The sequence below is a fragment of the Lissotriton helveticus genome, chromosome 7 (genome assembly GCF_964261635.1).
Source record: "Lissotriton helveticus chromosome 7, aLisHel1.1, whole genome shotgun sequence".
Lineage (NCBI taxonomy): Eukaryota > Metazoa > Chordata > Amphibia > Caudata > Salamandridae > Lissotriton > Lissotriton helveticus.
In genome coordinates this window covers 1,930,366,288-1,930,382,758 of record NC_136068.1, presented here as the reverse complement: position 1 = coordinate 1,930,382,758, position 16,471 = coordinate 1,930,366,288, and the positions used below count along the sequence as shown (strand labels likewise).

The 16,471-nt window shown below is 46.2% G+C and overlaps 1 protein-coding gene across 1 annotated transcript in view; it reads left to right on the top strand.

Moving 5' to 3' along the window:
* The first annotated feature begins 674 nt into the window (after positions 1 to 674).
* Positions 675 to 16,471, top strand: part of LOC144767888 (uncharacterized) — a 71,709-nt gene continuing 55,912 nt past the window's right edge. Inside the window, exons 1-2 of the mRNA XM_078651239.1 lie at positions 675 to 1,188; positions 14,406 to 14,526. Coding sequence (XP_078507365.1) covers positions 1,165 to 1,188; positions 14,406 to 14,526 — 145 coding nt within the window. The 5' untranslated portion in view covers positions 675 to 1,164. The remainder of the gene's footprint in view (positions 1,189 to 14,405; positions 14,527 to 16,471) is intronic.

Sequence of the window (16,471 nt, the reverse complement as noted above, 5' to 3'; positions counted from 1 at the left end):
ATGCGCACCGGAAGACCACGAGTGCGCATGTCCCGCGAGCAACCTCTGGAGTGCTGAGTGGTTGTGCGAGAAGCGTGCGTGTGCGCACGTCGTGTATGACACTATCTCAGGGCGCACGCGCTGCACGAGCAGTGTCTCACTGCTGCGCATGCGTCGTGACCAGTGTCCCAGGCTCAGCTCGGTCAGAGATCCTGTGTGAGCGTGCCTCGTGTTAGAAGAACCCCACTCCCTGCCCTGTGTCTACATTGGGCTGCAGTGCCTGTGTGCATTGGAGTGCAGTGCCTGTGTGCATTGGGCTGCAGTGCCTGTGTGCATTGGAGTGCAGTGCCTGTGTGCATTGGGCTGCAGTGCCTGTGTGCATTGGAGTGCAGTGCCTGTGTGCATTGGAGTGCAGTGCCTGTGTGCATTGGGCTGCAGTGCCTGTGTGCATTGGAGTGCAGTGCCTGTGTGCATTGGGCTGCAGTGCCTGTGTGCATTGGAGTGCAGTGCCTGTGTGCATTGGAGTGCAGTGCCTGTGTGCATTGGGTGCAGTGCCTGTGTGCATAGGAGTGCAGTGCCTGTGTGCATAGGAGTGCACACCTGTGTGCATAGGAGTGCAGTGCCTGTGTGCATAGGGGTGCAGTGCCTGTGTGCATTGGAGTGCAGTGCCTGTGTGCATAGGAGTGCACGCCTGTGTGCATTGGAGTGCAGTGCCTGTGTGCATAGGAGTGCACGCCTGTGTGCATTGGAGTGCAGTGCCTGTGTGCATTGCAGTGCCTGTGTGCAGTGCAGTACCTGTGTGCATTGGGGTGCAGTCCCTGTCTGCACAGGAGCGCAGGGCCTGTCTGCATAGGAGCACAGTGCCTATGTGCATTGGAGTGCAGTGCCTGTCTGCTAGGAGCACAGTGCCTTTCTGCATAGGAGCACAGTGCCTGTGAGCATTGGAGTGCACACCTGTAGTGACAGCGGGCTCTGTGAGTGTGTGCATTGGGGTGCACGCCTGTAGTTACAAAGGGGTCTGTGAGTGTGTGCATTGGGGTGCACTCTTGTAGTTACAGCGGGGTCTGTGAGTGAGTACATTGGAGTGCACGCCTGTAGTGACAGCGGGGTGCATTGGAGTGTACACCTGCTGGAAGCCACTTATGAGACACAACAGCAGAAACTCGCCCGAAGCAGCCAGGAAGCATGTTTTATCAGGAGTCAGAGGAGGTGAGTCTGAGCTGGATCTCTGGACGGGGCGTGCACATGCGGTGCTTTCTATCATGGATAGTACAGAGAGGTCAGTTATTTCCTTACATTGCATAGGTATGGAGGCAAGTTAAAGTGGGAGATACCTTAAATCATTTTTATCTTTCAAACTTTGATCTCAATAGGGAGTGTCGCAGGACAGCGGAATTGGATTTATTTATTTATTTATTTATTTATTAACATTTAATAAAGCGCGAACAAATGCCCGCAGGCGTCTCGGCGCTGTAATCTGCAAACTCTCCTTACTTAGGCTTCTAGACTTTAGAGGTTAAACAACCATGTTTTACGTGGAGAAGCGTGGCTCAGTGGTTAGAGGCGGCAGACCCGGAAGCTGAGATCGGCCGTGGACCAGGGTTCGATTCCCCGCCTCGGCGGGTCTCGGGCTCTAAATTCCATGGACTCGACAATTCTCGCTCCAGTGCCTACTTGACTCACGGGGTCACACTCTGCGACTCTGGGCAATAGCTTGCTTAATCTCCACTACGGCCCCTCGCGGCGGGAGGCCTGGCTTTCACCTTGTGGATACCCTGCCGGGGTATCTCACAGGGGAATATCAGGACGGGTTCCCTAAGCAAGCGCCTTGAGACCCCTGGGTGATTCGTGCGCTATATAAATCGAAATACATTTACATACATTTTCAGCTGTTTCCTGAATGACAGCAGATTTGGGCTAGATCTAATTGATTGCGGAAGAGTGTTCCACAATTTAGGGGCGGCCACCAAAAAGCGTCTGTCTCCCCAGTTAACTAATCTAGTTCGTGGCACTACTAGATCGTTCATCTTCGCGGACCGAAGTGGTCGGGAAGGTTGATATGGCATGAGGTGTTTTCTCAGAAATTGTGGGGCTTGTTGGTGCAAAGCTTTATACACAATGCACAAAATCTTAAACTTTATTCGGTTCTTTACTGGAAGCCAGTGAAGATCTCTCAAGGTGTTAGTTATTGGTTTAAATCTTGGGACACCCGAGAGTAGCCTGGCCGCAGCATTCTGTACTAGCTGCATTTTTTTTATGACCCTGATTTGGGCATTGGCAAACAAGCCATTGCAGTAATCTAGTGCCGACAGGACAAGGGCACTTACCAGGGTTCTGCCTACAGATTCAGGGAGAAATGGCAGGATCTTTTTTACCAGGCGTAGCTTGTAAAAAGCCACCGAGGTCGTCTGATTGGCATGAGCCACAAAATTCAAGTTATCATCGAAGGTGACACCTAGGTTTCTCACCTTCGTGGTTGGTTTGGGCAGGGCTCCAAAAGATGGTGGCCACCACGCCGAAGACCAGCTGGGGCTAAGGTGACCGAAGGTTACCACTTCGTTTTTTTCCGAATTCAGCTTTAAGCGGCTTTCGGACATCCACCGACCGATAGCCAGCATTCCTGCCTTAAAACTCTCCGCTACTGCTTCCCCGTCATCTCTAATCGTCAGAATCAGCTGGGTGTCATCAGCATATGAGGTAAGGTTCATCCCATGCGCTTTGATGGTTTTTGCAAGGTCCGACACGTAGATATTAAAGAGTGTCGGACTCAGGGATGAACCTTGGGGTACCCCACATGGCAAGGACAACTCTGTTGACTCGAATTGTCCCAGGGCGACTGCCTGAGATCTGTCCGCCAGAAATGATGTCAGCAGATTCTTGGCTAGGCCCCTTACTCCCATCCCCTCGACACGGTCGACCAGGATCTTATGGTCGACCGTGTCGAACGCGGCTGACAGGTCTAGAAGCACCAATAGTGCTGATCCCCCTTGATCTCGGATCAGTCGGATGTCATCCGCTGCCTTAATAAGCGCTGTTTCTGTACCATGAAACTTACGGAATCCAAATTGAGTTTCATCGAGCAGCTGGTTTTGCTCGATGAATTCCGCAAGTTGAGTGTTCATGGCTTTTTCTGCCACTTTGGCTAAGAATGGAAGGTTAGCTATGGGCCTGTAATTTTTCAACTCCGCTTTATCTAGGCCGGATTTTTTCAAAAGTGGCTTCAGTAAGGTTTTTTTTAGAGGGGTGGGGAAGATTCCAGTTTGGAACATTAGGTTGCATATCTGGGTTATAACCGGAATCAAGATATCCATTAATGGGCGTAAGGTTTTCAAAGGACAGGGGTCCAGTGCTGAGCCCGATTTAATGGATTTGATAATATCATGGGTTTGATTTTCGGAGATTTGCGCAAACTGCGAGAATGTTTTGTCAGTATGTGGCCTTATTATATCGTTACTTTTTTGTTTATCAGAGGATGTAAATGAGGAGAAGATATCATTTACTTTAGTAAAAAAGTAGGAGGCTATTGAGTCGCAAAACTTTTGTGAGGCTGGGGGATTCAGATCAGGAGTTGCTCCTGCAAGTTGTTTGGTTATGTCAAAGAGCTTTTTGTTAGAGTTACTACATTTCTCAATTTGCTCCCTATAATATTTCTTTTTGGCTTCCAGGATCAGACGTTTATACTGAGTTAGCAGTTTCTTGTACTTATCTTTGCTTTCCTCATCATAATTTTTCCTCCAGTGCCTCTCCCTGTTTCTACAAAGCTGTTTATGTATTCTAAGTTCCTCTGTATACCAGGGTGCCGAAGGAGAATTTCTATTTTTGGACATTTGTTTGATTGGTACTAGTTCATTAGTAGCGTGGACCAGCCAGTCTTGATATTGTGTTGTTGCTATCTCTGGGTCAGTAGAGAAAATGGGTTTAGAGTTGTCCAGAGATACTCTAAGGTCAGGAATGCTAATATCTTTCCATACTTTGAAGGATTCCTGCCTTAAAGGGGGCGGTTTAAGGGAGGGTGCCTCACTAAATTTTATAGTGCCTAATATCAAATAATGGTCTGTCCAAGTCATAGGGAGGACATCAGTTATTGAGAGATTTTGTAAATTGGTAAATATACCATCTAATGTGTGCCCTGCGTTATGGGTAGGTCCCGTCACCAACTGTGATGTGTTGGTTGGATGTGTTGGTATTCCCGATAGGGTGCATTCTTCAACGTGCGCGCACTCTTACAGAATGCCTCTGAGCCGATCAAAGCCTTCCAAGTGCCCTGCGTCATGTTTCTGGACCTTATGGGAAGAAGTTGCTGAAAGGCCTCTAGGCCTTGCCCCCGTGTCCCCAAGGATCGTTGAGCCTCCAGAGACCTGGGACGTCAACATGGCAATGCTTATTTGCAGGGGTGAAGTGCTCTAATGAACCGAAGTTTTAGTTCACTATTGACGTTTTAAGGGTGGGGATGAAGAATTAATGTTTCTAAATTTATGTTTGAAAACCATCACTTAAAATGAAAATACTTCTTAATGCACTAATATAATCTGTTGTTATAAAGTGAAACAGTTTTGCATGTCAATGAAATACACTTTTTAGGTCGAGCCTAGTGCAGCGCATGCAGCCTAGCGCATCGCGTATGCGCTGCTCTGCTCGACTTTATGTAAGGGCTTTCGGAAAGCTCACCACAAGCTTGCACACGCTTGTGCGTGTGCTTTTGGGTTTGTCCCAGGTTATTGGCCTTTGCGTGCGTCTTTTTAACAAAGACAGCACACAATTGGGCAAAAGCGGGTGCATGTCCCGCCTTTGCTCCGCCCATGGCCTATTCCTTGCGTTTACCCGCAGGGGCACCATGTGTTTTAAATTATCATGCCCAGACGTGTGCGCGATAATTAAAAACACAGTGCCTGGTGCTCGCGCGCACCACTCGCGGGCTTGGGCTTATTTTTTCCTTTGCTGGTTTGTTTTTGGGAGAGAGCCTTACCGAAATGATGCACGCGAGGCGTCCTATCGTGAGTACAGGAGGCGGGGCTGTTTTCATTGTGGCTGTGCCCGCTTTATCAGCTTTTGTATTCTTTCCCTTTCCCAAGTCTAGTTTATTTCTTTATCGATCTGTGTTTGCACCCCGTTTCCTGTTATTCAGTACACCCACTCATGTTCCCAATCGTTTCAGTTATTGGACTATTCTTTCTCATTTCGATTCTATGTCCTCTTTCTTTTGGTGTTCGTTCCATCGTTTCCTTTAATCAGGAGACCCTTTTCTCAGTAGCAGACGTCCCTCCGTTACGCCTGCCTCATTACCTCTCCTGTATTTGTGGTTCCCAGGGAAGGTACTTTTCTCTTGTCTCTTTCTAAGTGGTATGCGGGCACACTTTCTAAGTCCTCTGCTTATCCTTTCCATCTTGCGCCTGTTTCTTCCTCTGTAGGCACGCTTTTCCCAACTGGACCCTGCTCTGTGTAATATTACTGCTGTAATAAGTTGCGTGTCTCCACGCGACTTATGTTCTCTGTATTGCAAAAATAATGCTCTGGGTTTTATTCTGGAAGATAGTCAACCCTCTAATGTGTTGTTTCATTTTGGGAGATCTGCAAGTGCTTTGCACAATTGTGGCACACATGACGGTTTTGTCGATAGACTTGGCTTGCTCTCTGTTGCCGCTTAATGTAGTAATTTGATGAAACATCCTGCATACGTGAGTCGCCGTAGCTAAAAAGAATCCAAAATAGCACTTTTGTTTTTGGGCTTGGGTGTGTTAGCAAGTGACAACGAGTTAAACAATTGATTCGCGGATCCAATCTAGCTAGTACAAGCTTACCAACAAAAATCCAGTTTTCGTTTTTAAGCATCTCTCAGTTTGATTCGCATTCTACTAGACAGGGAAAATATGGGTTGCATTGACTTGTATAGCGTGCGTAAACATGTGCGCGTTGCCACACATAATTATTAAATCATTCCCCGCTATCTCAACAGTTATTGAACAAACTGGATATAAGGTAGAGTAGATGTCACCCCAAATAGAATTCCTGATGACTTGCTCTGGTGGCCACTGCCGTAATCTATAATTTGCTACATGTTCTTAATCGTTGACTGGTCTAACAAGCATTGTCATAGCCAATAGGTCTCGCAGTTAGGACCTTATAAGTGTTTAGCCATGCAACACTTGATGTTTTTGCACCAAGAATATTGTGCTGGGAGGAGCTACGCTACGAACCAAGATGGCAGCGTAAGCTCCCGGCTCCGCCGACCTCCGCCAGCAGCTCGATTATCCTGTCTTCAATCCTGACCTTACGCCTGCTCTCCTTGTTTATGAAGGTCTACTGCTTCTAAAGGTGCAATCCCGAGATTTCTACCTCATCGGCTGACGAAGATATGCCGTGTTTCCATTCTCGGCCTAACACTGTGTGGAAGCCGGGGCCTCGATTTCTGGACTACCCGGGTCAGAGTTGAACAACATCGGCCGTGAGACCTGGACTGAGCCCGGTCTCCCGAAGAGTGCCTGAATTGTTGTCTTTTGTGAAGATCCTTTGAACGATCTACACCGGGGACACGCCAGCGTGTCACGCCGGCTGCTGTGGTGGGGGCCCGGTGCCCGGAGACCTTGCTGCCTTCTCGGGGTCGACAGGCTGGGGCCCTCTCTGACGGCCAAGGTGTGTTCTGTAAGACGAGGAGCGCCCCTTATTTGATACCAGATTTGCGTGGCCTGCGACTCCGGAGTAGCCGGCCTCCGGGGCTCATCCCCTCTGTCGCCTACTGAGAGGGGATGGAGCGGACGGAGGGCACGCCATCGCTGCAGGCCGTTGTGGCCGCCATTGGGGCGCTCCATTCGCACACAGTCGCTGTGTTCCGGACACTGATGGTGAAAGTGGACGGTATCCTGGAACCTGAGGACGACACCTCGTTTAGTTTCCAGCTAGAGGTGGTACCAGCGGTGCATTGCCCATCGGAGGTCGAGGTCCCCGTGCATAACCCGGAATTCATGAACCTTGACGGTCCCCTGTTACCGACGAGCCAGCCCGTGCTTCTCGCTAGCGTCTCTTGCCTGACCCTGCGGCCGCCCAACGCATCTATAGACGGTCTTCCATGTGGCTACGAGTTCCTTGGTGATGGTTCCGGATACTCGCTGTTCTTGGACACCTTTCCTCGTTCGAGCCGTGAACTTTTATCCTGTATTCGATCCTCCTGTGCTGTCAAGAACTTTTATGGACGCTTTGCCTTTACCATCAAAATGGCGGCTCGAGTGCTACAGACTTTTCTGACAGACCGTACTGGCCAGGGCTGAACTTTATCGATGGGGTCCGATATAATAGCTTTTGGCAAAACCGGGGTTGTGCCTATATTGTGACGGGAATTGGGTGGTTGTTGTTTATCCTCCCCTGACTGGTTTGTATAATTGCTAAATATTGATTTACCATGTCTCGGGGTGGTCGCTGTTGGCGGGGGGTATGGGAGACCGGGAGTGTGTTTGCTTTCTCCTCCTCCCATTTCTCTTTTCCCTTCCTTTAGGGTAGTTCTTGGGCGACAGGCACGCTGCTAGTGGGGTTAGGCTGTAGCCATTGCAGGGGTGCAGGGTGGGGGGTTAGGAGTGGGGTGTTTTATTTTGCCTTTCTTTTGTTCTATGGCCCCTTTTGTCTTTTCCCTTTCTTTCTACGAGAGATGGGCTGTTTATTTTTCACGGATCCTTTATTGTCTGGGTGTGTTCGCTGGCTTAATTATCCTGTAACATTGTGGACGAGGTCGCGCGGGTGGGATTGCTTTTTGATTGATTGGTGGATTGCTTATTTCCTTTTTCCGGTATGTGTACCCGTGATGGGCCTTTTACTTTTTACAGCGATTCTTCTTTGTATATTTCCCCCGCCTGGCCCTGTTCTGTATTTCACTGCGAAACACCTGATGTCTGTATTGCCTACTCTTGTCTTACTGTTAAAATAAAAAAATATATATAAAAAAAAAAAAAGAATATTGTGCTGGGTAACTAAGAACTTCTAAGGTCCCAAAGGCGAGACCTATTGGCTATGCCAATGCTTGTTGATTTTTGAAGAGACCTTATTATATATTTACACTTTGGCTGTAAGATGTTTTTAAAAATGCTGGTGTTTCTAGAGCTAAGCAGTGCAGAACAACCTAGTTACTTCCTTTCTTAAACTTTAATTAACATTTAAATAAAGGCTTACCTGTTTATGTAACATCTTTTTAATCATAGTACTGAGTCAAACAAACAGCTGCCCAGTGCTGCGGTTGACCAGGGGGCCACATCTAAGGGTCAGGAGGGCCGAATGCGGCCCATGGGTCGTGCTTTGACTATCACTGATCTGGATGAACTTCCAACCTTGGACCAGAGAACCATGAGAGATTGGCTACCATCATGTGACTATGTTCTTATTCAATGGATTTTTACAGCTTTATCACTTCCAAAATAATCTTCCAGTCAACTTACAGTGACCGAGAACACATAGTAAGTGAAAAAGACATAATTTGACAAAAAATAGACTTTGTTGAGATGACTATGCCCAAAAATAAACCTCTGTAATGCCCTTATGAGGGATTATTGATATCACATTTTTAGTTCAGAAGTGCCCTGATGTTGCAACAGATTGGACATTTGTGACTATGAGTTGGGGTTTGAGTCTCACTTTTGAATGCTCAGTAGTGTGCCTGGCATGGGGCTCTTGTGAAGCCATGTGTTAGGAAGTGTTGGACTTGGCCCTTTCTGTAGGGTCATCTCCAGACTTTTTGCCTTCACTCACGTGTTTTCTGAACCTGTATTTGTTGGCTTTAGGACTCTGCACACTTTACCACTGCTAACCAGTGCTAACGTGCATGTGCACTTTCCTTTAAATATGGTAGAATGGTTACACCTAGTTAGCCTATTTAATTTACTTTGCTCCATGTACCCAAGGCCTGTAAATTAAATGCTACTAGTTGGTCTGCAGCACCCTTGTGCCACCCACTTAAGTTGCCCTGGAAGCGTGTGTCAAGCCTGCCATTGCAGCCTGTGGGTGCAGTTTTAAACTGCCATCGCGACCTGGTAAAATAAACATTTTGCCAGGCTGAAACCTTCCTTTTTGGTACATATAAATCACTCCCAGGGTAGCCCTGAACAGCCGAGAGGCCAGGTGCAGCATATTCAAGAAGTTAGACATATACTTTAAGGTTTTACTTGTCCTAGTAGTTAAAAAATGTTACATTTGTTTTTCACCTCTCCCATAGGATAAGATTGAAGTTACCTTATTACATTTAATAAGCCGTAGCTTCCAATTAGGAGCAGGTGAGTTTGGTGGCTAAAGAATTGTAATTAAGAGCCTTCTTCAATGGTAAAGTCGGAATTTGAATTACAGTTCTGAAAATGCCACTTTCAGAAAGTTGCTATTTTCTTGTTCTAACTATTGGTGCCTGCAGCTTGTTCCTGAAGCACGAGTAGGTGTAGCCGGCTAGCAGTTGGTCTTTGTGTATTGATTCCAGACAGTGAGACATAGGTAAGACAGGTGTTGTCAGGATGAACCGTTCTGAGTTAACGAAGGGGAGGCGTTGTCACCTACCATACTTGCACATCACAAAGGCTCTGTATGAGCACAGACACAACGGGTTTGACACTGGTCTATTATGAAACCAGACAAGCCGAGGCAAAGACAGGGAGGAAAGGGATGCCTGACACCTCAGTGGTTGAAAACCTCTAGAAGCTTCCTCCACTTCAAAATGGTCACAGGTATAAATGTTGGACCTCAGACTCCAACTTTTCAGTATACTTCTGGACTTGTGGACTCTGCCAGGTAGGACTGCTGTGCTGCTGAGAGGACTGCCACTCTGCTGGACTGTTGCTGTGAAGGAACTGCTGCCCTGCAGTGCTTACCTGCTACCCTCTTTATGGGTGAAAAGGACTGGACCTGCATCTTTTGAACCAAGGACCTCAGTGTGACTCCAAAGACTAGTTGGCTGGCACTGCATGTGTCCAGTATATTTAATCCTGTGCACACTCCCAAGCTAAATGTATGAAAGTGGCTACAGCCACCCCACAGCCCGCACAAGCAGAGCCCCTGCAGGGTGTATTTTGTTGAGGCCATGTGGAGTGACGTAATTGCAGGGCAGAAAATAGAAGTGCAGGAGTTTAAACCTGTTGTTACAGGACACAGTACAAACAAGGTTTAACGCAGTGTCCCATTCCCTATCTGAGTTGAACATTCCTAGGTCTCTCTCCAAGGCTCTCCACGCAGGGTACTGTCGTGGTTGCATATCACTCCTAAGGGCTCTGTGAAAATAGGTAATTGAATGGTGTCCTTCTCCCCACCCGAGGAGCCCATCAAGGACCCCTGAGGGTCGAGGGGCCGCCGGGGAGTCCGTCCAGAGGTCCTTTGCCACGTTCTTCAGCTTGGCATAATGGAGAAAATTAGCTGGTCCTACTCAAAGGAGTCTTGTACCACCTGAAAAGATATAAAAGTGTTCCCTGAATAAAGGTCACCCGCCACTAGGAATCCCCCCTCTGGCCACTGTCCCATAGACATGGTTGAGGCAATTCTTCTAAAGAGTACCAGGTTCCACAGTTTAAATTCCCTACTGAAGGGAGTTTTGTAAATTATTTTCTGCGCCACTTTTCCCCATATCCGCGCAATGTGAGTGACCAGGATGGAATCGAGTGTCCTGATCCCCCCCCCTGCATCAGCAACTTGGGTAGGGTTCCTCCCCTCTCCCAAAAAAACTTGTTCCCTCGGAGCCTCTACACCCAGTTATCCGACTCCGTGAGCCAGCGGGCTGCGTGTTGTAGGTGAGCTGCATACAAATAAAATTGTACATCCACATCGCCAAACCCCCATCCTCCAGGTCTCGTTTAAGTGTTGTAAGCGCCATCCTGCTGAACCTACCCACCCATAGGAGCGTCACCAATAGGCTATCCAACTGATGGAAAAAAATATTCGTCAGTGGAAACAGAAAAATGTATACGAGATACAGGCAGCACGGTAGAAATACCATTATTGCTATTGCTGCCCTGCCCTGCCCTGCCCTTTACGAATAGAGGACGCCTGTTCCAAAAGCTTATATAGTTCTCTAGGCTGACCCTGTCAACATTCTGGCGCTGGTGTTGGACCTCAGTGTGAGTGACCAAAATCCCCAAATATCGAACCCTTCCATTTCCCACTGGAGTCCTACAGCTGTTTGCTGGTGTCTGTCTTAAACACGCCACCTCTTCTCTCATCGTTGGTGGCAATAGGCATGTGTGCCTTTCCTCCAGATAACCTCTGACAATTTTTCCTTAAGAGCCAGGGAGTACGCATGATAGACCTCCTCTACAGAGAGTTCCTCCTCTAACTCTAGCATGGCCTTCCTCTATAGCTTGGGAAACCCCACCCTGGCCGGGCTCTCTTCCATCCTACCCTCAACATCCGTTGGGCCCGTTCTGTAAATGAATTTAAGTGGTCCAGTAGGATTGTCAGGATATCCAGCCGCTGGGATTTTAAGTGACTCTGTGCAATCCGTATGGACACAATGAGGGGTATCACTGTTTCTCACCTGAGAATCCATACCCGAGTTTTACCTGATTTGTCGCCCTCAGCGTGTAGTAACTACCGGTCGGTTTTAAGGCCTGTTTTGTCCAGTGCGTCCCAGAAGGAGCAAACCTCCCTGGTAGCCGCCAGTGCAGCTGCGCACACCCCAGCTGTGTATAGCTCCGGTTTCTGAAGGTTTGCTAATGGGTCATTTTGGGTCTTTAAATCCGCTATAAGCCTTCTACTCACTCCACAGATAATTCTAATGCATTTTCCCATACTACCGCTTTTAGAGTGTCCCACTCGATCGGCCTTAGGTCCATGGTCCCCCAGTTATGAGTGGTGTAAGTTTATATGACGGTCCCCAAGTCCTCCCTGCATGTGGCGTCTGCAAGCAAGGCAGAAGGCATACGCCATGTGCGCCATCCATCCAGCCTCCCACCCCAGTCCAGTGTTAACAGGGCCAGGGCATGATCAGACAGGATCCACAGTGTTGATCCGGGAGTACAGCGCCTCCTTGTTAATATAAAAGGGGTTAGAACTATCAAGATGGGGCCTGCCAACTTTCTGTTCGTTGTACGCTCCAGCACTCGCTTAGTTCATCACCGCGTTGTGCTTCCTCAATAATTGTTTTGTTCCCGCCCCCTGTTCAGGTTTCTCCTGTCCCTTGTTGCCTTGTCTCATTTACTCAGTTAGAATCCTGCACTCTAGTATCCCTGGTCAGTTTGTTTCCATCACTACAATTGCTTTGCCTGACTGCCCTCCTGGTGTTTCCTGGTGCCTTTGGGGCCCATTATTGCCATCTCCTCTGAAATACTGAGTGAGCTCAAACTGTCTACCCTTCCTCTGTCTGCTTTCATGTGTGTTATGTATCTATATTGATTGTCATTGGGCTACTTTTATTGCAGGGCCTTCAGCCCTGACCTTGAGATCACTCATTACAGATCCAGTCACTCCGGGTGTGCTGAGGGTTTCTCTTGTGTTGCATCCTTGCTGCTGTGGTGTGTTTCTCTCTCTCACCTTTGCTTATCCTGTTAATCCTCTTACCCTGTTCTAGACTGCTCCCGGAGGTTACCCCACCATGTCACACCTCGGGAAGTCCTTACAGGGAGGTTGGTGGGTTTTTGTCTGAGTCTTATTATATTTATTTCTGCCTAGAGGTAGCTCTTCCCAGCTACTCTCCTAAACAAGCATTTGCGTTGCAATAGATCTTGCATTGCTGAAAGTTTGAGCTATTGGCATTTAATTTTTATTTGCAACACCAATAGGTCAAACTTTCAGTAATGCGAGACCTATTGCATTGCAAATGCTTGTTTAATCTTGATCTTACCTCTGGGATTCCATGACCTTCTTCAGCAGAACAGTGGCCTGTAGAAAAGGGCCTAAATGTTCCCCCTCCGGATAATGACATGCATGGACGCTGCATTTGCATGTGAGGGGGGGAGGGTGTGGAGTCAAGAGATGGCAAGAGTTGGCCAACCAAAAGAATCAATTGGTGATGTCCTCTGGGAGGAAATCAAACCCAGAAAGGCGGGACATATGCACAATATTAACCAACCAGAGAAAAGGAATGTTAAAAAGCAGCCCAACTAACCAACCAAAAGCGGTGGTTGTGTCTAAAGTCCCAGATAGCCCGTATACCAAATCCATCATGCCTCGCAGATCAGCGCATGCCCTGCCCAGGCTTGACCTAAAAAAGCCTGGTAGATGCAGCCCTTGAGCTCATTGGTGCATTTGAGATCTTAATTTGTTAACTTCTTAGCTGTGTGATCTTGATTGGTCCTCCCACCTTTCATGCCCTACAAGCCCCAAAAGTTCTGAGTGTCTGGCTTTAAAATAGACTATAAAACAATTAATAGTTCCTAGTTTATCGAGATAAGCTCACTCTAATGTGTACCGCATTGCCTCGGGAGTGCAACGTAACAGAACTGAATTTTATTCATAAGGTAACGTTTTCTATTATTTAAAAAAAATGAATCGATTTCTTTAGCACACTTGGCTCCGAAAGAGATATCCAATTGATTTGCTTTGAAAGATAATATGAGTTCAAATAGCCGGCTGTATTTTTGAGAAATATGAGACGCGCCAAACCAGTTCTGGCATCTAAGAAGTTTGATTCAGGGATTTAAGTGGAGATCAAAAAATATGGTGGAAGACACGATTAAGAGCGGTTCATTTTAAATTCTAATATAAGAATATGTTAAAGGGGAACACTGCAGAGTTCTGCAGGCTATTTAAACCCTCTGTCCCCATAAGCCGCGTGAGTTGTACCTCAGTGGTGACAGGAAGGAGAAGATCAAATAATGGAAATAACATCATTCAAAACATGGTAATAAATATGAGTGTGATGAAATGATTGCATTAGGATCCACATTGAGAACTTTGTAAGTCCTGAAAGCGTGACCTTTTTTGAGACGTCCTTGTGTTCATCTGTAACTGAAAACATGAATTCAGTCCAAATCCTTGGCTTGGAGCCTATTTCCTGCATCCACGAGACCCCAAATCTTATAAGGGTCTTGGAGCATACACAAGCTCTTGTTTGAAAGGGACTAACACAGCTGTAGGCTATCTTGAATGTCAATATCTGTCGCAATCCATAGAAGTCTCATCGGGGTGTGATAAATATTCTCAGGGTGCTCCTGGAAATCACAACAGTCCCATCAGGGATGGTCGGAAGGATTGCTAAGGGTCCCTGCCTGTGCCGACAGAGGCCCCATCATACCGGTTACTCGCCATAATGGTTGTAATAGAACATTTCGCCGCCTTAGCTCCTAAGTACACACTTTTGCTTTTAGGAAATGATGTGAAGGCTCTTAGCCAATAGGCATTGCTCTCAACAGGAAAGTAAGGTGTCAGGGTTATTAATGGGGGTATGTGCACTGAAATATGTGTTTCTAGTGGCTATATTGTAGTCATATTTCTCTGGTGTTACTTAATATTAAGTGTTATGTTTTTTGTTTCATGTCCAGGTTATATCTCAGAATGCTTCCATCTATTTCTCTGATGAGGATTGGGCACCTTTGAACAATTGGCAGAAGGAATTTTATAAGAATGTAATGAAGGAAATTCACAAAGCTTTCATCACACTTGGTACAGTATCTCCCTTGAAAAACAGGTTTTGCAACCCATAAACTACTTTATTTGTGTTATTTAGATTCACAAAATGTGCTAATATCATTTCTTGTTGTTTTAGAGCTACAATTTCTTTTGTGATCTGCCAACCTATGTTTTGCTTTTTAAAGTAGTCATGTCTTTTTAGAATGTGTATATCTGTGATTATGTACTTGATGCTTAGTTGTTCACTGTTGTCTTTGGTGTATTTGATCAAAGTCCCCACCTGTGATGAATAATGATAGATAGCTACATTTCCTTTGATTTCAAATCAAACCGTAAAACTAAAATGAAAAGCAAAATAACCATGCCACAAAATCATCTCCTTATTTCAAGTCCTTAGTATTAAACCAGATACCAATATTAGCAACCCTTTCATTATACACAATCCTTCATTCTCATTGTGTGCATTGTTTTCCATCTATATTATTTTCAGGGCCACTGAAATTATGCGGCTGGAGAGGGCCAACTTATGTGTCAGAGTTGAATAAATTCTGTGTCAATAATAGTTAAATTATGCTGCATAATGTGGCACAGTTTTGTAAAATGACTGTCTGGGCATAGGTAACACCTCATTAGTACCCGTTTAATACCCAAATATGGCAATAAGCAACAGAAAGGTGACCAGTCCAGCTTTGTAAAGGGTTTTAAACCGTGCTGCAACAAGTGTTGCTGCATTTTTAGTAACTTTTGAACCATTTGAGCTAGAAACACATTTTTATGTTACAATCTGCAAATTATGCGGCAGATCATGGATTATATGGCAAATGCGACAAACCTATAACTATGCATGAATCGGAGATCCGCACAATTGCATAATTCCAGTGGCCCTGATTATTCTTAACAATCCAAAAAATCTGTGCTTCTGTCTCAAATGCCAAATTATAATATGCCCTACAACCCCTGATATAATATAACCCCTAGCATAATGAGAGAGTCTATTATCAGAGCTCTGTTATAATGAGATCACTAGCATATCTTGTCACTTTACTGCATGGCACCAAAAGCGACAAGGGGATTTTGCAAGCATCCCACTTCTTGGACAAGTACATCTTTTTAGCAATTAAACATGCCTATCATCCAGTAGTTTCTATCAATCTCTCACATTTCCTGCAGTAATTAATTATTGGCAAGCCATTTACCTTGATCATGATTCATGCCCAGCTTCATAGTGTCAAGTAGAGAGCCACGAACCGCAGACATTAGGCTAAAGTAAGCACCTAGCAAATGTTGTAACTCCAGTGAGGGATCACACAATCCTAACCTCCACTTATGCCTGGTATATAGGGTTTGAGATATTCAGCGGAGAGCACCACGACACGTCTTCAGGCCTGTCCAGCTCACTGGAGCCAAACCGCTCCTCGCTAAGGTCCAGTTCGAAGAAGTTTTATTCTCGAGCCTCTGAAACAGCGCCATTGCTTCATCTCTTCGATAAGTAACAGTTGGCGAAGATTGGTTCAGGATCATTTGAGCCCGCTTTAATGATCCGTAAATACCTCAAAGATCTGTTGTGCTTCCTTTGCTGTACAAATGTCAGTATGGATCCATTGGAAGGGCTGAAAGTGGAGGTTGGGAACATGTGAGTAGGTGGATGAAGCCTAAATTTACCCAAAACATATCTGCATTAAAGTAAAGTAAGCAATCCTTCGCCCGGTAGCATAGGTCATAAAACTGAAAGATCTGTATTAGAACAAAACACTGACGCCTAACTTGGAAAAAATCTAAATGCCTACTAAATACTTCCAAAGCTTTCTTCTGCAACACAAAACAATGAGTGTTAGACGGAGACCTGAAGGGTCGGCCGAGCACAGTGATCGCACAGACAGGTAACTCCCCCCCCCACAGATGGACACCACACAAAGATCAGGGTAACACCTTTTATAGGCACTTCTGGTAGTAGAGTGGTATGATACAAGGCGTTCAG